Source organism: Mustelus asterias, chromosome 30 (genome assembly GCF_964213995.1).
Source record: "Mustelus asterias chromosome 30, sMusAst1.hap1.1, whole genome shotgun sequence".
NCBI classification, from domain to species: Eukaryota; Metazoa; Chordata; class Chondrichthyes; order Carcharhiniformes; family Triakidae; genus Mustelus; species Mustelus asterias.
Genome location: NC_135830.1, coordinates 12,055,881 through 12,076,321, shown reverse-complemented (window position 1 = coordinate 12,076,321; position 20,441 = coordinate 12,055,881). Strand labels below are relative to the sequence as shown.

General features: G+C 46.7%; 3 protein-coding genes across 3 annotated transcripts in view; 1 reads left to right on the top strand and 2 right to left on the bottom strand.

The window, feature by feature from the left end:
- Nucleotides 1-20,441, top strand: part of LOC144481043 (uncharacterized) — a 420,433-nt gene that overhangs the window by 55,430 nt on the left and 344,562 nt on the right. The gene's annotated exons all lie outside the window — the stretch shown is intronic.
- Nucleotides 1-20,441, bottom strand: part of LOC144480679 (uncharacterized) — an 85,709-nt gene that overhangs the window by 61,181 nt on the left and 4,087 nt on the right. The gene's annotated exons all lie outside the window — the stretch shown is intronic.
- LOC144481038 (uncharacterized) lies at nucleotides 2,022-14,970 on the bottom strand. Its single transcript, XM_078200683.1, has 2 exons — nucleotides 14,902-14,970; nucleotides 2,022-4,326 (listed from the first exon to the last, which is right to left on the bottom strand). Exon 2 carries the CDS (start codon nucleotides 3,981-3,983, stop codon nucleotides 3,225-3,227), a length of 759 nt encoding a protein of 252 aa, XP_078056809.1. The 5' UTR covers nucleotides 3,984-4,326; nucleotides 14,902-14,970; the 3' UTR covers nucleotides 2,022-3,224.

The following is a 20,441-nucleotide window of genomic DNA, read 5'->3' as shown; positions in this document are numbered from 1 at the left end:
AAATTCAATGCTAGCATTCATTTCTACAGGGCTAGAAAACAAGAGCAGGGGTGTACTGCTGAGGCGGTATCAGGCTCTGGTCAGACCCCATTTGGAATATTGTGAGCAGTTTTGGGCCCCATCCTAAGGAAGGATGTGCTGACCTTGGAGGGGGTCCAGAGGAGGTTCACAGGAATGATCCCAGGAATGAAGGGTTTGTCATATGAGGAGCAGTTGAGGAGTCTGGGTCTATAGTCGATGGAGTTCAGAAGGATATGGGGGGATCTAATTGAAACTTACAGAATACTGAGAGACCGAGATAGAATGGACGTGGAGAGGATGTTTCCACTAGTGGGACAGACTAGAACTCGAGGTCACAACCTCAGAGTGAAGGGACACTCCTTTAAAACTGAGATGAGGTGGAATTTCTTGAGAGGAGGGTGGCGAATGTGAAACTCATTGCCACAAAGGGCTGTGGAGGTCAGGTCATTGAGTGTCTTTAAGACAGAGATGGATAGGTTCTTGATCAATAAGGGGATCAAAGGTTATGGGGAGAAGGCAGGAGAATGGGGATGAGAATCATATCAGCCATGATTGAATGGCAAAGCAGACTCGATGGGCCAAATGGCCTAATTCTGCTCTGATATCTTATGGTCATATGGATCACTGTCTTTTAGTCACAAAGGCTGAGGGAGTCATGCCTCTCTCAGGGGGTGGCATTTCTCTCAGGAGCACAACACACAGGGGTCTATGTTCACTCAATGTCTGTTTGAGGCAGAGCGACTGCCCCCAATCAATGAGCTCCTTTGTCCATTCCTCAGTGCAGAACTCCTTCAGCCTGATCCTCCCACAGTACTCAGCCTGATACAGAGTTAGCTCTTCTAACCATCAGCCTTTGCTGCTGTCTTCATTTGCTTTATGGTTACGCATCAGGTTATACTCTCTTTAGATCAGTCAGGAATTAGGGTCACGAATGCGGCCATCTGCTCCATTAAGTCCATGCTCGTTCCCTGTGAATCAAACCATTGCCCCGTCAATCCCCGTACCCCTGTCGGTTTATTTCCCTCAATTGCCCATCCAATTTCCTTTTGGAAAGATTCCATCATCTCTGCTTCTCCCCTTTGCCGGAAGTGGGTTCCAGATATTTACCACTTTCATCAGATGCAAATGAATCTGAGAACAGAGAAGGAGGCCATTCCAGCCATTGTACCCATGATATCCCTTTGAACAAGCTCTTCCATTAATCCCATATTTCATTTCGAATCTGTCCAATTCCCTTTTGAAAGATCCAGTTTAATTTGCTTCCTGCACCATTTTCAGACAGTGAATTCCAAATCACAACAACTCGTTCTGTTTTGAAACAAATAATTTCACAACATATTGTGTTTGGATTTTCACAGGGGATTTGGAAATGGAGTGACAGTTGTCACTCAAAATTGAGACTCAGTCTTTATTAATGATCTCCATGAGCGGACTGAGTGTGATGTATCCAAGTTGGGGACTATTCCTAACAAGGAAATTGCATTTCTGCAGCTTCTTGCACGACCACAAGATCTTGGAAAGTGTTTTACGGTCAAGTTATTTTGAAGTGTGGTCACTGTTGTGATGTGGGAAACTGTAGGAGTGCCTCAGAAATGAAAATGATCACTTTCATCTGTATTAACAGTTAAATATAACTAGGTGAAGGAAGCCATGTTAAACTCTAACATGTGATGAGATCTTTATATCATAAAGCTAAAAGCCTCTAGACACTGCTGAGCAAGCAATTAAGGAATTCTTCAATCATTTTGATAAGTTAGAGGACATTATATTCTGCAAAAGTCTGGCTCAATAATGAGGCTGATGGTTCAACCTGATCAAGATTAGTAAGAAAGCTTTGTGTCTTTCACAAAGTATATTTTTGAACCATTGTATCTTGTATTAACCAAATATATTAATTAAAGATTACTCTAACAATTAGCTACCAGTCAGTAACAGATGGTTGAATAAGTAGTGAGCCATAATTGAGTTAAAGTTAATGAATCAATAATGAATCAGTAGTTAGAATGAAAGATTGAGTTTTATTTGCAGTCAAATGTAAAAGCTTAATTGCTGTGTATGTAAAGAATGTGCAGTGAAGATAAATGTACCGGCGAGAGAGACCTTCCAGCTCTGATTAGCCTCAACATTTGTACAGGGATTGTATAGAATCAGATAAAGGGATGGTGTGAAATTATTCTATTGTATTCCTGATAATGACAGAAAATGGGGCAAGTAATTGAGGATACAATTAATCTAGTGACAAAACTGCTTTCTTTCTTCACTACAACCATTACCTCTCCCTTTGCCTTTTGTTCCAGGACATTTTTGACATTTAATCTCGTCGCCCTCTAACCAATCCCTGACTTTCCCTTTTGTTCGACCTGACCCTCCCCCTTTCTCACCAGTATCAAACCCATCACATTTCTCCCTCTAGTTCTGAAGTAGAGTTACATTGGACGTGAAACATTAACTCAGTTTCCCTCCCCACAGATGCCTGCCAGACCTGTGTTTTTCCAGTTCTTTCTGTATTTATTTTAGATCTACTTGCAGTGGAGGAAAAACACTATTTACTATCCAGGATAAAATAAATGTCTTTCGTCAGATTTTGTGGATCATTTTGTTTATTTGTTTGTTTAGCTATGAGGAGAGGTTGGAGAAACTTGGTTTGTTCTCACTGGAACAACAGAGGTTGAGGAGCGACCTGATAGAAGTCTACAATATTATGAGGGGCATGGACAGAATGGATAGTCAAACGCTTTTTCCCAGGGTGGAAGAGTCACAGCTTTAAGGAGCGAGGGGCAAGGTTTAAAGGAGATGTATAAGGCAGATTTTGTACACAGAGGGTGGTGGGTGCCTGGAACTCGCTGCCGGGGGTGGTAGTGGAAGCGGATACAGTAGTGACTTTTAAGGGGCATCTAGACAAATACATGAATAGGATGGGAATAGGGGAATATGGTCCCTGGAAGGGTAGGGGGTTTTAGTTAAGTCAGGCAGCATGATCAGTGCAGGCTTGGAGGGCCTCTTCTTGTGATGTAATTTTCTGTGTTCTTATTTCATTGGAAATGTGCTCTCCCAGGCTCAAAGAGCATCAGCTCATTGGAAGCAGAGGGGTGAAACCAGCCAGTCCAACAGAAAGAGAACCCTTCAACCTTCCACTTCACCAACTGTCAGAATGAACGTGGTTCAGTCCTGGATGTGATTAACAGCAGAAACCAACTCGGTAATCATTTGTGAATCTGTTGGTGTTTCTGCAGGTTGGATAACCGAGTCAATCCCTTCCCACACACAGAGCAGGCGAACGGCCGCTCCCCAGTGTGAACTCGCTGGTGTATCCGCAGTGCAGATGACCATTTAAATCTCATTGTGCAGTGAGAGCAGCTGAACGGTCGCTCCTCAGTGTGAATGCGCTGGTGGGACACCAGATCCACTGAGCTTTTGAATCCGCTCCCACAGTCAGAACATTTAAAGGGTCTCTCATTGGTGTGAATGAGATTGTGTCTCAGCAGGATGGATAACTGAGTGAACCCGTTCCCACACACAGAGCAGGTGAACGGCCTCTCCCCAGTGTGAACTCGCTGGTGTTTCCGCAGGTGGAATGTCGTTCTAAACATCTTTGTGCAGTGAGAGCAGCTGAACGGTCTCTCCTCAGTGTGAATGCGCTGGTGAGACTTCAGTTCTCGAGAACTTTTAAATCCACTCCCACAGTCAGTACATTTAAAGGGTCTCTCATTGGTGTGAGTGACTTTGTGACTCAGCAGGTGGGAGGACCGAGTGAATCCCTTCCCACACTGAGAGCAGGTGAATGGCCTCTCCCCAGTGTGAACACGCTGGTGTCTCTGCAGGTGGGATGACTGAGTGAATCCCTTCCCACAATCAGAGCAGCTGAACGGTCTCTCTCCAGTGTGACTGCGTCGATGAGTTTCCAGCTCTGATGGGGCATTGTATCCCTTCCCACAGTCCCCACATTTCCACGGTTTCTCCATGGTTCGGGTGTCCTTGTGACTCTCCAGGTTAAACAATCAGTTAAATCTCACACAGAACACGGGTACAGTCTCTCCCCGCTGTGAATGCTGCGATGTATTTTCAGGCTGTGTAACTGGTTAAAGCTCTTTCCACACTCAGTGCACTGGAACACTCTCACTCGGGTGTGTGAGTCTCGGTGCTTTTCCAGTCACACTGATGTTGAGAATCTTCTGAAGCAGACAGAACAGAGAAACATTTCACCTTCTAGAATCAAAGGTCAGTGATATTCAGGTCCCGATAAATTGAATGCTGACGTGATGTTTGTTTTGAGTTTTTGTCTGTAAATCCTCACCTTCTGATATCCTGTAAAACGAGTTTGAAAAATTCACCATTGTCAGTACAGCATAGAAATTCAGAACAGACAATTCTAGTTTCTATAGAACATTCTTTCCTCTCTCATTCCCCAAAACTGTAAATCTCCATCCCACACACTCTCCCTCCATTCTCACTCTGCTGTATCTAATATTCACCCTCCCAATTCTCCTGAAGGTGCTGATTGAGGCTGATTGACAGATCCATGCTCACGGCTTCCTGTCCTGGACACAGAGAGTTGGAAATCTCCATGCAGGAGAATAACAGAAATATGGCTACTTTCCTCGACTAAGAATGTTTTAAATGGATTGTTTCAGTTAGTGAAGATACAGGGGGTTGTGATTGATGATAGTCTTGAACTTGCTGCCTGTGAGGGTGGTCATAGAGTTTGACAGCATGGAAAGAGGCTCTTCAGCCTATCGTGTTTGCGCCGACCATCAAACACCTTTCTATTCTAATCCCATTTTCCACTCTTGGTGCGTAACCTTGTATGCTATGGCATTTCAAGAGCTCATCTAAATACTTCTTAAATGTTTCAGGCAGTGAGTTCCAGATTCCCACCACCGTCTGAGTGAAAAGGATTTTCCTCACATCTTCAAGAAACCTCCTGCCCCTGAACTTAAATCCATGCCTTTGGTTATTGCCCCCTCTACTAAAGAGAAAAGTTCCTTCCTGTCCCCCTCCATCTGTGCCCCTCAGAATTTTATACACCTCAATAAGGTCCCTCTCACCCTTCTCTGCTCCAAGAAAAACAACGCCAGCCTATCCAGTTTCTCTTGATAGCTGAAACACTCCAGCCCAGGCAACACCCTGGGGAATTTCCTCTGCACCTTCTACAGTGCAATTACATCCTTCCTATAGTGTGGCAACCAGAACTGCACACAGTACTCCAGCTGTGGCCTCACCAGTGTTTTATACAGCTCCATCATAACCTCCCTGCCCTTATAGTCAATGCCTCGGTTAATAAAGGCAAGTATGCCACGTGCCTTCTGAACCACCTTATGTCGCTGTCCTACTGTCTTCAGAGATCTATGATCATACGCACCAAGGTCCCGCTGATCCTCTGTACCTCCGAGGATCTGACTATTCATTGTGCATTCCGAGATGCCGCTTTTAAAAACTGCTTCAATTGAAGCTAAAATGTAACCAAATGACTTCAACCAAGCACAGCAACACTGGATCTTAGCCAAAAGGCCGAGAAGCGATACCTCCTGCTCTTAATATACTGACAGAACACCTTTGGATTTGCTCACAGGTGTTGCTGAGAGGAGGAGGTTTGGTCTGAAGCTCATTGGCCAACCAACTTCCGCATTCAGACAATGGGGAGCTCTGATTGGCTGGAGGACCAGACTCCTTGCGGTCTTCCAACTCTTCCCATTGGTCAAAATCTCAGTATGTCTCAGCGGGTGGGCACCTCCCCCGCACATGCGCAGCTTCCCTCTCCCTTGAACATGCGCAGTCCGGGCCGGCGGGAGGAGATCACCGAGCGGCTTCTCGCTCTGGCCGGAGCTGTCAGCCGGTTGCCTGGAAACCTTGGCTGGAGGAGGGGGAGGGGAAAAATGGGTAGGAACGGCCGGGCCTGCGCATTGGAACCGCAGTGACGTCACCGGAGAGCAGCGAGATTCCTACTGGCTGATTCAGGCAGGGCTCTATCGTGACGTCACAATGCAGAAGTTGTCCAATGAGCTTCAGAGTGAAACTCCCTCCTCTGGGCAACATCTGGGAGGAAATCAATGTTTCCCCCTTTCCATTTCTTTTCTCATTCTGGGGGAAATTGGGGACTTGCAGCAACTGAAGGGAATGAAGTGAATTCAGTGTGTATATTCCTCACATTTTCAGTCCAGTCATATGGGCATATATCTGTCTGGCAGCCTGCATGGAGATTTTCAGCTCTCGGTGTCCAGGACAGGAAGCAGTGAGCATGGATCTGTCAATCAGCCTCAATCAGCACCTTCAGGAGAATTGGGAGGGTGAATATTAGATACAGCAGAGTGAGAATGGAGGGAGAGTGTGTGGGATGGAGATTTACAGCTTTTGGGGATTGAGAGAGAAAGAATGTTTCATAGAAACTGGAATTGTCTGTTCTGAATTTCGATCCTGTACTGACACTGATGACTTGTGTCAACTTGTTTTACAGGATATTGAAAGAGGAATCACAGGCTAAAATCTCGAACGTCACGTCTAGATCTGACAGAGACATATTCCTTGGGACCTGAATATCATCGGCCATTGAATCTGGAAGATTTGAAAAGATTTCAAACATCAATCTGACTGAAAAAGCACCAACACACTTCCACATTCAAGTGAGAGTGTTCCAGTGCACTGACTGAAGAGCTTTAACCAGTTACACAGCCTGAATAAATATCACACCATTCACAGCGGTGAGACACTGTACACGTGTTGTGTGTGTGGATGAGGCTTCAGCTGATTGTCCACCCAAGGCAGAGGCAAGGACACCTGCACCATGGAGAAACCATGGAAATGTGGGGACTGTGGGAAGAGATACAGAGCCCCATGTCGGCTGGATGCTCATCGGCGCACCACACTGGGGAGAGGCCATTCATTTGCTCTCAATGTGGGGAGGGATTCATTCGGTTCCCCCACCTGCAGTCACACAAGCGAATTCACACTGGCGAGAGACCGTTCACCTGCTCTCAGTGTGGAAAGGGATTCACTGTGTCATCCACTTTGCAGAGACACCAGCGAATTCACACTGGGGAGAGGCCGTTCACCTGCCCTCAGTGTGGGAAGGGATTCAACCAGTTATCCAATCTATGGACACACCAGCGAATTCACACTGGGGAGAGGCCATTCATCTGCTCTCAGTGTGGGAAGGGATTCACTCGGTCATCTGACCTGCAGACACACCAGCGAGTTCACACTGGGGAGAGGCCATTCACCTGCTCTCAGTGTGGAAAGGGATTCACTGTGTCATCCGCCTTGCAGAGACACCAGCGAGTTCACACTGGGGAGAGGCCATTCACCTGCTCTCAGTGTGGGAAGAGATTCACTCAGTCATCATGCCTGCTGAGACACCAGCGAGTTCACACTGGGGAGAGGCCATTCACCTGCTCTCAGTGTGGGAAGGAATTCACTCAGTGATCCCACCTGTTGAGACATCAGTGAGGTTACACTGGGGAGAAACCGTTCACCTGCTGAGTGTATAAAAAGGGTTCAGAATTTCATCACAGCTGCTGAGGCACCAACAAGTTCACAGGGGTTGGATTCTGCTGTTATTGTTTCTGCTCTCAATTACATCAGGACATTTTGTTCATTCTCACAGTTGGTCAATGGGGAGGGTCGGAGGGTTTCTTTCTGCTGGACTGACCGGTCTCATGACTTTGCCTCCAGTGGGCTGATGCTCTTTGAGTCTTGTTGCGAATACCTGGTTTCAAATTTCACACGGATCACAGAGTGACAGGGTGTGAGGAAGTTAAGAGTTACTATTTCTGTTTGAAACTTCCCAAATGCTCATCCAATTTCCTTTGTAATTGTTTATTGTCTCCACTTCCTCCACCCTCGTAGGCAGCGAGTTCCACGTCATTACCATTCACTGCATCAAAATATTCTTCCTCACATCCGCCCCTGCATCTCTGACCCAAACCTTAAACCTGTGTCCCCCTCATCCTTGTCTCATCAGCTAATGGGAACAGCTTTTCTTTGTCCACCTTATCTAAACCTGTCAGAATCTTGTCCACCTCTATCAAATCTCCCCTCAACCTCCTTTGCTCCAAGAGGACCAACCCCAGCCTGACATAGAACATAGAACATAGAACATAGAACAGTACAGCACAGAACAGGCCCTTCGGCCCACGATGTTGTGCCGACCTTCATCTGAAACCAAGATCAAGCTATCCCACTCCCTATCATCCTGGTGTGCTCCATGTGCCTATCCAATAACCGCTTAAATGTTCCTAAAGTGTCTGACTCCACTATCACTGCAGGCAGTCCATTCCACACCCCAACCACTCTCTGCGTAAAACACCTACCTCTGATATCCTTCCTATATCTCCCACCATGAACCCTATAGTTATGCCCCCTCGTAATAGCTCCATCCACCCGAGGAAATAGTCTTTGAACGTTCACTCGATCTATCCCCTTCATCATTTTATAAACCTCTATTAAGTCTCCCCTCAATCTCCTCCGCTCCAGAGAGAACAGCCCCAGCTCCCTCAACCTTTCCTCATAAGACCGACACTCCAAACCAGGCAGCATCCTGGTAAATCTCCTCTGCACTCTTTCCAGCGCTTCCACATCCTTCTTATAGTGAGGTGACCAGAACTGCACGCAATATTCCAAATGCGGTCTCACCAAGGTCCTGTACAGTTGCAGCATAACCCCACGGCTCTTAAACTCCAACCCCCTGTTAATAAAAGCTAACACACTATATGCCTTCTTCACAGCTCTATCCACTTGAGTGGCAACCTTTAGAGATCTGTGGATATGGACCCCAAGATCTCTCTGTTCCTCCACAGTCTTCAGAACCCTACCTTTGACCCTGCAAGCCACATTTAAATTAGTCCTACCAAAATGAATCACCTCACATTTATCAGGGTTGAACTCCATTTGCCATTTTTCAGCCCAGCTTTGCATCCTATCTATGTCTCTTTGCAGCCTACAACACCCCTCCACCTCATCCACTACTCCACCAATCTTGGTGTCATCAGCAAATTTACTGATCCACCCTTCAGCCCCCTCCTCCAAGTCATTAATAAAAATCACAAAGAGCAGAGGACCAAGCACCGATCCCTGCGGCACTCCGCTAGCAACCTGCCTCCAGTCCGAAAATTTTCCATCCACCACCACCCTCTGTCTTCGATCAGACAGCCAGTTACCTATCCAATCGGCCAACTTTCCCTCTATCCCACACCTCCTTACTTTCATCATAAGCCGACCATGGGGGACCTTATCAAACGCCTTACTAAAATCCATGTATATGACATCAACCGCCCTACCTTCATCAACACACTTAGTTACCTCCTCAAAAAATTCTATCAAATTTGTGAGGCACGATTTGCCCTTCACAAATCCGTGCTGACTATCCCGGATTAATCCGCATCTTTCCATCAATTTACCAACCACCGAAGTCAGACTAACCGGTCTATAATTACCAGGGTCATTTCTATTCCCTTTCTTAAACAGAGGAACAACATTTGCCACTCTCCAGTCCTCTGGCACCATCCCCGTGGACAGCGAGGACCCAAAGATCAAAGCCAAAGGCTCTGCAATCTCATCCCTCGCCTCCCAAAGAATCCTAGGATACATTTCATCAGGCCCAGGGGACTTATCGACCTTCAGTTTATTCAAAACTGCCAATACATCCTCCCTCCGAACATCTATTTCCTCCAGCCTATTAGCCTGTAACACCTTCTCTTCCTGAAAAACATGGCCCCTCTCCTTGGTGAACACTGAAGAAAAGTATTCATTCATCACCTCGCCTATCTCTACTGATTCCATACACAAGTTCCCACCACTGTCCTTGACCGGCCCTAACCTCACCCTGGTCATTCTTTTATTCCTCACATAAGAGTAAAAAGCCTTGGGGTTTTCCTTGATCCGACCCGCCAAGGACTTCTCATGTCCCCTCCTAGCTCTCCTCAGCCCCTTTTTCAGCTCATTCCTTGCTAACTTGTAACCCTCAGTCGAGCCATCTGAACCTTGTTTCCTCATCCCTACATAAGCTTCCCTCTTCCTTTTCACAAGACATTCCACCTCTTTTGTGAACGACGGTTCCCTCACTCGGCCATTTCCTCCCTGCCTGACAGGGACATACCTATCAAGGACACCCAGTATTTGTTCCTTGAAAAAGTTCCACTTTTCATCAGTGCCTTTCCCTGACAGTTTCTGTTCCCATCTTATGCCCCCTAATTCTTGCCTAATCGCATCATAATTACCTCTCCCCCAATTGTAAGCCTTGCCCTGCCGTCCGGCCCTATCCCTCTCCATTGCAATAACAAAAGACACCGAATTGTGGTCACTATCTCCAAAGTTCTCTCCCACAACCAAATCTAACACTTGGCCCGGTTCATTTCCCAGTACCAAATCCAATGTGGCCTCACCCCTTGTCGGCCTATCCACATATTGTGTCAGGAAACCCTCCTGCACACACTGCACAAAAAGTGCCCCATCCAAATTGCCCCATCGACAATAAAGAACAAACTAACAGAATATGTTAATACCTGAAATCAAATGGGAATGTTTAAATTCTGTTTTAAAGCTATTGTGAATATATTGTCCTGGACAATAAAGGAATTGGAATAACTCACCTTGGGAGTGGTTGAATGGAATATATCAATCTGGAATCCACCTTCAGTCCAGTGAAAGTCTGGAATGTGTAGCTGGAAATCTTTCCCTAATATCACTGTGGATGTACTTACACGATGTGGAGATGCTGGCGTTCGACTGGGGTAAACACAGTAAGAAGTCTCACAACATCAAGTTAAAGTCCAACAGGTTTATTTGGTAGCAAACGCCACTTGCTTTCGGAGCGCTGCTCCTTCGTCAGGTGAGTGGGAGTTTTGTTCACAAAACAGGATTTTTTATGATCAGAACTCCCACTCACCTGACGAAGGAACAGCGCTCCGAAAGCTAGTGGCGTTTGCTACCAAATAAACCTGTTGGACTTTAACCTGGTGTTGTGAGACTTCTTATGGTGTACTTACACCTCAGGCATTGCAGCAGTTCAAGAAGGCAGTGTTGGGGTTGACCATGTCTGAGGCAGCTACATACAGCCACATATTCTGTTATAATTGAAGGACTGCAGGTTGAATGTGAGGCATTATGGGACTGGACTATCTTGACCACATTCCTGTGACTGCTCAGTTTCTGCAATCACGGACCATTAAAGCTGCTTAGCAGGGCCCCAACAGAGGACCTGGTGAGAATATTTACTCAGAATGAGTTAGAATTGATCTTATTCCAGCACCGCTGGTGTTCAGCGGCTGAGATACCCGAATCTGTGAACAGGAGGTCTGGCCAATCAACAAACAGTGGTAGATAGTTGGTTAAGAAGTTAAAGATATTGGTCAACACCTCAGTATGAAGATCAGAGGGTGGGCTCTCCCCAGCACATGTGCAGCTTCCCCTCTCCCCCGCACATACGCAGTCCTGGTCCGGGGGGAGGGGGAGCTCACCAAGCGGCTTCTCGCTCTGTCCAGAGCCGTCAGCCGGTTGCCTGGAAACCTTGGCTCGATGTGGTGTAGGGGGAGGGGAACAATGGGTGGGGGCGGGGCTCCTGGGTCCGCGCACCCGGGCCTGCGATTGGAACCCGGAGACGTCACCGCGGAGCAGAGAGATTCCTATTGGCTGATTCAGGCAGGGCTCCATTGTGACATCACAATGTGGAAGTTGACCAATGAGCTTCAGAGTGAAACTTCCTCCTCTGGGCCACACCTGGGAGGAAATCAATGTTTCCCCCTTTCCATTTCTTTTCTCATTCTGGGGGAAATTGGGGACTTGCAGCAACTGAAGGGAAAGGAAGTGAATCCAGTCTGTATATTCCACACGTTTCTACTCCAGTAATGTAGACATTTATCTGTCTGGCAGCCTGCATGGAAATTTTCAGCTCTCTGCATCCAGGGCAGAAGCAGTGAGCATGGATCTGTCAATCACACATGAGGACGGCCTCAACCGGGATCTTGAGTTCATGACACACTACCTGTAACCCCCACAACTTGCCTAGGCTTGCAAAATCTCACTAACTGTCCTGGCTGGAGACAATACACATCTCTTTAACCTGTGCTTAACCCTCTCTCCACTCACATTGTCTGTACCTTTAAGACTTGATTACCTGTAAAGACTCGCATTGCAACCATTATCTTGTAAATTGAGTTTGTGTCTTTATATGCCCTGTTTGTGAACAGAACTCCCACTCCCCTGATGAAGGGGCAGCGCTCCGAAAGCTAGTGGCTTATGCTAACAAATTAACCTGTTGGATTTTAACCTGGTGTTGTGAGATTACTTACTGTGCTTACCCCAGTCCAACGCCGGCATCTCCACACTCTGAGTGGAAACAGAGAGAAGTAGGAGAGGCCGGAGGTGAGGAGAGAGATTTTATACATCTGCAACTCAACAAGAACTTTGACAAAATTTCCAAACCCTGTGAACACCATCAGCTCCAAGTTCCTCTCCAACTCACACACCATCCTGACTTGTCTGACATCCAGTACTGAAAGAACAGAAATTTATTTCATATAAATACTGGGAAGACTGAACCCATTGTGTTCAGTCCCCACTACAAACTCCACTCCCTCACCAACAACTTTATCTCTCCTCCTGGCAACTGTCTGAGGCTGAACCAGGCTGTTCACAACCAGGGTGAAATAGTTCATCCCAAGATGAGCTTCCAGCCAAACGTCCACATCATCATCAAGACCACCTTCATTCATAGAAGCATTAATAGTAATTAATTAATAATAATGAATAATAAAATACAGTGTAGAAGGAGGCCATTCAGCCCATCAAGCCTGCACCGACAACAATCCCATCCAGGCCCTATCCACATATTTCCCTGTTAACCCCCTGATAGCAAGTGGCAATTTATCATGGCCAATCCGTCTAACCGGCACATAGAACCATAGAACATTACAGCACAGAAACAGGCCTTTTGGCCCTTCTTGGCTGTGCCGAACCATTTTTCTGCCTCGTCCCACTGACCCGCACCTGGACCATATCCCTCCACACCCCTCTCATCCATGTACCTGTCCAAGTTTTTCTTAAATGTTAAAAGTGAGCCCGCATTCACCACTTCATCTGGCAGCTCATTCCACATTCCCACCACTCTCTGCGTGAAGAAGTCCCCCTAATATTCCCTTTAAACTTTTCCCCCTTCACCCTCAACCCATGTCCTCTAGTTTTTTTCTCCCCTAGCCTCAGTGGAAAAAGCCTGCTTGCATTCACTCTATCTATACCCATCATAATTTTATACACCTCTATCAAATCTCCCCTCATTCTTCTACGCTCCAGGGAATAAAGTCCTAACCTATTCAACCTTTCTCTGTAACTCAGTTTCTCAAGTCCCGGCAACATCCTTGTAAACCTTCTCTGCACTCTTTCAACCTTATTAATATCCTTCCTGTAATTGGTGACCAAAACTGCACACAATACTCTAAATTCAGCCTCACCAATGTCTTATACAACCTCATCATAACATTCCATCTCTTCTACTCAATACTTTAATTTATAAAGGCCAATGTACCAAAAGAATTCTTTACAACCCTATCTACCTGTGACGCCACTTTTAGGGAATTATATATCTGTATTCCCAGATCCCTCTGTTCTACTGCACTCTTCAGTGTCCTACCATTCACCCTGTACGTTCTACTTTGGTTTGTCCTTCCAAAGTGCAATACCTCACACTTGTCTGCATTAAACTCCATCTGCCATTTTTCAGCCCATTTTTCTAGCTGGTCCAAATCCCTCTGCAAGCTTTGAAAACCTTCCTCACTAAACACTACACCTCCAATCTTTGTATCAACAACAAATTTGCTGATCCAATTTACCACATTAATCATCCAGATCATTGACATAGATGACAAACAACAATGGATCCAGCATTGATCCATGTGGCACACCACTCATCACAGGCCTCCAATCAGAGAAGCAATCCTCCACTACCACTCTCTGGCTTCGTCCATTGAGCCAATGTCTCATCCAATTTACTACCTCTCCATGTATACCCAGCGACTGAACCATCCAAACTAACCTCCCATGTGGGACCTTGTCAAAGGCGTTACTGAAGTCCATGTAGACAACATCCACTGCCTTCTCTTCATCCACTTTCCTGGTAACCTCCTCGAAAAACTCGAATAGATTGGTAAAACATGATCGACCACGCACAAAGCTGGACTCTCCCTAATAGGTCACTGTCTATCCAACTATTTGTAGATCCTATCTCTTAGTACTCCTTCCAATAATTTATCTGCTACTGACATCAAAGTTACCGGCCTATAATTTCCCGCATTACTTTTTGAGCCTTTTTAAACAACGGAACAACATGAGCTATCCTCCAATCATCCGGCACCTCACCCGTGGATACCAACATTTTAAATATATCTGCCAGGGCCCTTTGGACTGTGGAAGGAAACCGGAACACCCGGAGGAAACCCACACAGACACGGGGAGAATGTAGAAACTCTGCACAGACAGCGACCCGAGGCTGGAATTGAACCCGGGTCCCTGGCGCTGTTAGGCAGCTGCACTAACCACTGTGCCACCGGGCCACATGTCAGTGCCATCGCCCGACTCCAGCCCAGTCTCAGCTCATCTGGAACCCTCACCCATTCCATTGTGACGTCACACTCTCACCCATTCCATTGTGACGTCACACTCTCACCCATTCCATTGTGACGTCAGGGCTTCACTCTCCGATCACAATCCCTGCCGGCCTCCCACATGCAGCCTCAATGGCGGCAGTCAGCCCGGGTCTAACACTACAAGCTGCCGCTCCATTGGGTACAAAGGGGGGGACCGGGAAGTTCATTTCCGGGGTTTGAGTTTGAACAACATGTTTACAAAGTCTCTCCACCCACCCGCCACATTTATAATTCCCCGCACGCCGCCCTCTACCTCGTATTGATCTCGCTTCCGAGTTAAAACCGCCCGTCCGTCGCCATTACCCGCACTGCGCATGCTTCAGGTCCCGCCCCTCATCCACTCCGATTGGTTGGAGGACCAGCCGCTCCCGTTCGGTCCTCCAGCCCCGCCCCCTCTTCCTATTGGTCCAGAGCTAACGTCAATCAATGCCCGGGCATTGTGACGTGGAGCATGCGCAGTGTCATTGCTGTCCTTGGCGCTTGTTTGTCCCGGAGAAGCGGAGTCAGCGTTAGGCGGTGGCTGGGAGGATTTGGAAACACTTTGTGGATCCGCAAACCCTTCAGAATCATTGTCAGCTCCCTGGTTTGCAGCTGCGGGGCTTCTCCCTCCCTCCCTCCCGGGAACAGGCCCAGGTTAACGGCCCCATCCTGGCTCAGCCACTGGAGGATGGTTCACATCAGAGGATGGGGGAGGGGGACAATAAATAAGAGGTTACACTTTGGCCTCAAATCAATGAGGACTCTGATCTCTGGGAAGGAAGGAAACCCTGGGAGGTGGGCGGGGAGGATTCACAAACACCCGCTGGAGGCCCCAACACCCCCAGTAAAAAGCTGCAGCTCCCGGGTTTGCAGCTTTTTCCCGGGAGGGAGTTGGGGAAGTTTTGTGGAGACCATTCCCGGTTGGTTCAGTTAGTGGTTCCTGGAGCTCAGAAACCCTGGGTTAGAATCCTGAACCCCACACTGGGTGGTTGTTTTATTAAATACTTTTTATTTATTAATGATCTGTTGAAGAAAATATTAATTTGTGTTGAAAAATCATTTTATAGCATTTGTGAAAATACCCATTAAAATAGCAATTCTCCCAATGTATTTCATAGAATCCCTACAGTGCTGAAGGAGGTTATTCGTCCATCGAGTCTGCACCAACAACAATCCCACCTCGGCCCTATTCCCATAACCCCACATATGTAACCTGCTAATCCCTCTAACCTACTCATCCCAGTTTAGAAATGTCTTGTTTCAGGGTTTGTGACAGAGACATGTCCTGAGTAGAGAGAACAGACCTATCCTGTGTTTGTTGCCCAGCGAGCTGCTGTGGAAGCTCTCTTCATAAGAGAGCAAGCTGTTTCTAATAATATTCAATACATTTCTTGACATTTTATGAAGATCCGATGGTGATTGCTTTCAAAACATGCCGTCAAATCAGAGATTGGTGTAAAACTGTTCCTGACTGTAAGTGACACTTCCAGTCTGAACATGTCTTTGGTCTGAAGTTTCCAAGTGTTTATGTGACATTCCTGAGTTTTCTGATGCAACAACAACTGGTATTTACCTGTTAACAGATTAAAGTAAGTAAAATATACCGATACCCTTCACAGAGACTCAGAAAGGTAGGGACAGGGATGATGGAGAAATTGTAATTCACTAAAGGTGTACACATGGGGTTTGTCAAAATTTCCTTTTTAACTAACGACAAATCCAATGTACTGTTTGGAAGCACATCCAGGGTTCGGATTAGGGTGAGGTATTAGGGTGAGGTGTTAGTTAGGGTGAGGTGTAAGCTTGGGTTCGGATTCAGGGTGGAGGTTGGGATCTTGGTTTTGTTGCTGAGAATGCACAGAGAAATTGGGATCTTGCTGTGTTTATGTGTGGAGTTCCGGGGGTGGTGGAACCAGGATGAAGAATTGGAAAAAGATGCCAGTACGGCCATGGTGGCACAGTGGTGAGCACTGCTGCCTCTCAGCTCCAGGGACCCGGGTTTGATTCCAACCTCGGGTAACTGTCTGTGTGGAGTTTGCACATTCTCTCCTGTCTGTGTGGGTTTCCTCCGGGTGCTCCAGTTTCCTCCCACACTCCAAAGATGTGTGGGATGGTTTGATTAGCCATGATGAATTTCCCTTTAATGTCGGGGGAATTAGGAGGGTAAATATGTGGGGTTACAGGAATCGGGCCTGGGTGGGATTGTGGTCGGTGCAGGCTCGATGGGCCGAATGGCCTCTTTCTGCACTGTAGATTCTATGATACAGTTTATATTGTCTGTTTCAGAGCCAGATTCATGTTTCATGTGTTTACATGTCATACAATTTCCTTGAATTCAATGTTGTTTTTCCTCAGTCCCAGATGTGGCAATCAAATTATGGATTCAACTATAAGTAAATGGGTGCACTGTGTGTGTGTGTGTGTGTGTGTGTGTGCGTGTCTTTGTATATGTCAGTTTATGTGTCGGTGTGTGTGTGTTGGTATGTTGGTGTGTGTTAGTGTCGGGTGTCTGTCTCTCTCTGTTTTGGTTTGAAGAACCCTTTGCTAACTGCTGCCTGTTGTTTCCTTGTGTTAGTTTAATCAGGCAGTGTCTGACAAATCGGCTTCATCTTCATCTGATGTGGCTTTAAGTTTAACAGAGGGATCGAGGCTTTTATAAATTCTTCCATTTCTCCCTTGGTGTGGGTCGAAACTCCCTACAAACAAACATGGGAACAGAAGACGGCCATTCAGCCCCTCGAGCTCATTCCGCCATTCAATGAGATCGTGGCTGTTCAGTGGCCTAACTCCATATACTTGCCTTTCACCCATATCCCTTAATACCTTTGCTTAACAAACAATGTATCTATCTCAAGATTTAAAGATAGCAACTGACCGAGCATCAACGGCCTTTTATGGAAGAGAGTTACAAACCTCTACCACCCTTTCTGTGTGGAAGTGCTTCCCAACATCCCTCCTGAACAGTATGGCCCTAATCTTTAGACTGCCTCCTGGCTCGAGAATCTCCAACCAGTGGAAATAATTTATCTTCATCTACCCTGTCTTTTCCTGTTTATACCTTGAAGACTTTGATCAGATCACCCCTTAACCTTCTAAATTCTCGAGAAAACAGGTCCAATTTGTATAATCTCGCCTCATAATTAAACCCCTGAAGCCCAGGTATCATTCCTGCAAACCTGCGCTGCACTCCCTCCAAGACCAACATATCCTCCCTGAGGTGTGGCGCACAGATCTGCTCACGTGCTCCAAATAGGGTCCAACCAGTGTTTTGTATAGCTGCAGAATAACTTCTGTCCTCCAGTTCTCTCAATATAAAGACCAGCTTTCCATTAGCCTTCTTGATTATTTTCTCAACCTGTTTGTGGCATTTTAAAGATGGGTGATCTGAACCCCCCAAGTCTCTTTGGATATCCACTGTATTGAACTTCATACCATCTGGAAAGTATTCTGATCTATCCACTACCAGGCTCCCACAGTCTAAGTGGATGGGTCTGTCTGGAGGTGTTTCTCCTGGTTCTGTCCATGTTGTTTGGGTGTTTGTGTATTTTTGAGAGCAGCTGGAATTCCCTGGTTTTGGCTGTTATCCTCCCAGATGTTCCATCTGTTTTTGGTTAATGTGACTGAGTTCTTCCAGCCTGTCTCCAATTCTCCTTCCTGTCTCTGGTATATGGGTCTAGGGGGCTTGGTGTAATGATCCACGTTAATTGTCTGTCTGCTTCCAACAAGTATTGTTGTCTGTCCAGAATGACGGTGTTGCTATCCTTGTCTCCTGGTTTTATGATCATATCCGTACTAGACCTCAGCTCTCTGATTGTCTGTCTTTCTCTCCAGGTAAGATTCTGTTTGTCTCTCGTGTTTCAGTGTTGTGGAGGGATTCAAACAAGGCATTCTGGGAAGGATGGACAGGGATTTTGGAGGTGACAGCACGTTCAGGGAGTTTGGAGGGGAAAGGGAGGCTGGAGATGGGGGAATAGATTGTAAGGATGGTGGGGTCAAGAGTTTGTTTTCTGAGAAGCAGAAGGACAGAGAATCAGTACCTGAAGAGTGAAAACTTAATATAGTCAAAGAACAAAGAACAATACAGCACAGGAACAGGCCCTTCGGCCCTCCAAGCCCGCGCCGCTCCCCGGTCCAGGATTGAATCCTGAATCCAGGATCCCCGCCCAATTTTCCAGCCTATCTACATACTAATATCCTATCCACCGAGCTGTCCCTCACAGCTACGATGCTTTGTTCATCACAACCTATTAACTCACCCCCACCCCGCCATTTCAGACCATGTGATCTCCAGGGAGAGGCGAAAACCCAGAGTGAAAACCCCAGGGCCAATATGCGGAAAAAAAATCTGGGAAATTCCTCTCCGACCCCCTGAGGCGATCGAAACAAGTCCAGGAGATCACACTGGCCCTGATCGGAAAATGCTTCCCAACCCTAGTCATTTCCACTTCCACGAACACCATATGAATTCCCTGCCCCCGAGACAGGTTCCCAACTATCCGCAGTCTCGCTCTGTACTGGCACCAAGTCAATGACCAAAGGGAAGTTGGAGATCAGTAGTTTAGTGGATGATTTAGTGCGAATAAGGTCGATGGAGCAAGAGGTGAGTCTCATGGATGAGATGAGCCCTGAGAGGACATGAGGGGAAATGACAGAGAAACTAGAGAAAGGGATGGGTTCAGGGCTCGGGAAAGGATGAAATTTACAGACAGTTTGGCCGGTGAGCTAGTGGAAGGGAGGGAAGCAGCAGAGGCAGCTGATCAGATTGTCTCCATCTTAGTGACAAAGAAGCTCCATGAGCTCCTCACACTTGTTGTTAGAGGTGAGGATGGAGGAGACAGGGGGGAGGGAGAGAAATTCAATAAGAACTGAATTATGTTCAGAGAAATTAAAAAGATTCAACACAGTCTGTGTTTGTAACACAAAGCTGATTTAATTGACTTTTTAACCGGAATATTAGCCTCGACAAGTGGCTGGCGTTTATTATCAGCATAAACAGAACATTATGAAGATGGTTCAGTCCTGAATGTGAGTAACAGCAAAATTTAATCACTGTAGTTACTTGTGAACTCTCTGGTGTCTGAGCAGGTGGGATGTAGTCGTACATCCCTTCCCACACTCAGAGCAGGTGAACGGTCTCTCCCCAGTGTGAATTTGCTGGTGTACAGAGAGTTGAGATGATCGCACAAACCCAGTCCCACAGTGTGAACACGTTGATGGCGCATCAGCTCCCCAGAACTTTTATAGCACTTCCCACAGTCTGGACACCTGAAAGGTCTCTCCTCAGTGTGAACTTGCTGGTGACTCAGCAGGTGGGCTGAAATAGTGAATCCCTTCCCACACTCGGAGCAGGTGAATGGTCTCTCGCTGGAGTGAACTCGCTGGTGTGTGAACAGAGAGGATGACTGAGTGAATCCCTTCCCACATGTGGGGCAGGTGAATGGCCTCTCCCCAGTGTGACTGCGCCAATGCATTTCCAGCTTGGACGGGGAAATGAATCCCTTCCCACAGTCCCCACATTTCCACAGTTTCTCCTCAGTGTGACTGCGATTGTGTCTCCACAGGTCAGATGATTGTCTGAAGCCGTGTCCACACACACAACACGTGTACGGATTCTCCCCACTGTGAAATGTGCTTTTTCCTTCCATGTTCCACATCTGATGATATCAAAGTTACGATAAATTGAGCGACTCCATCAGCTTCCCAGCGGCAAACTCTCCCCTTCTAACACCCTGTAAAACTGATTTAAAACAGGAGACACGGAGTGAGAGAGAGAGAGCCCACAGAAACACACAGGCAGGTTGTCAAACTCTCCCC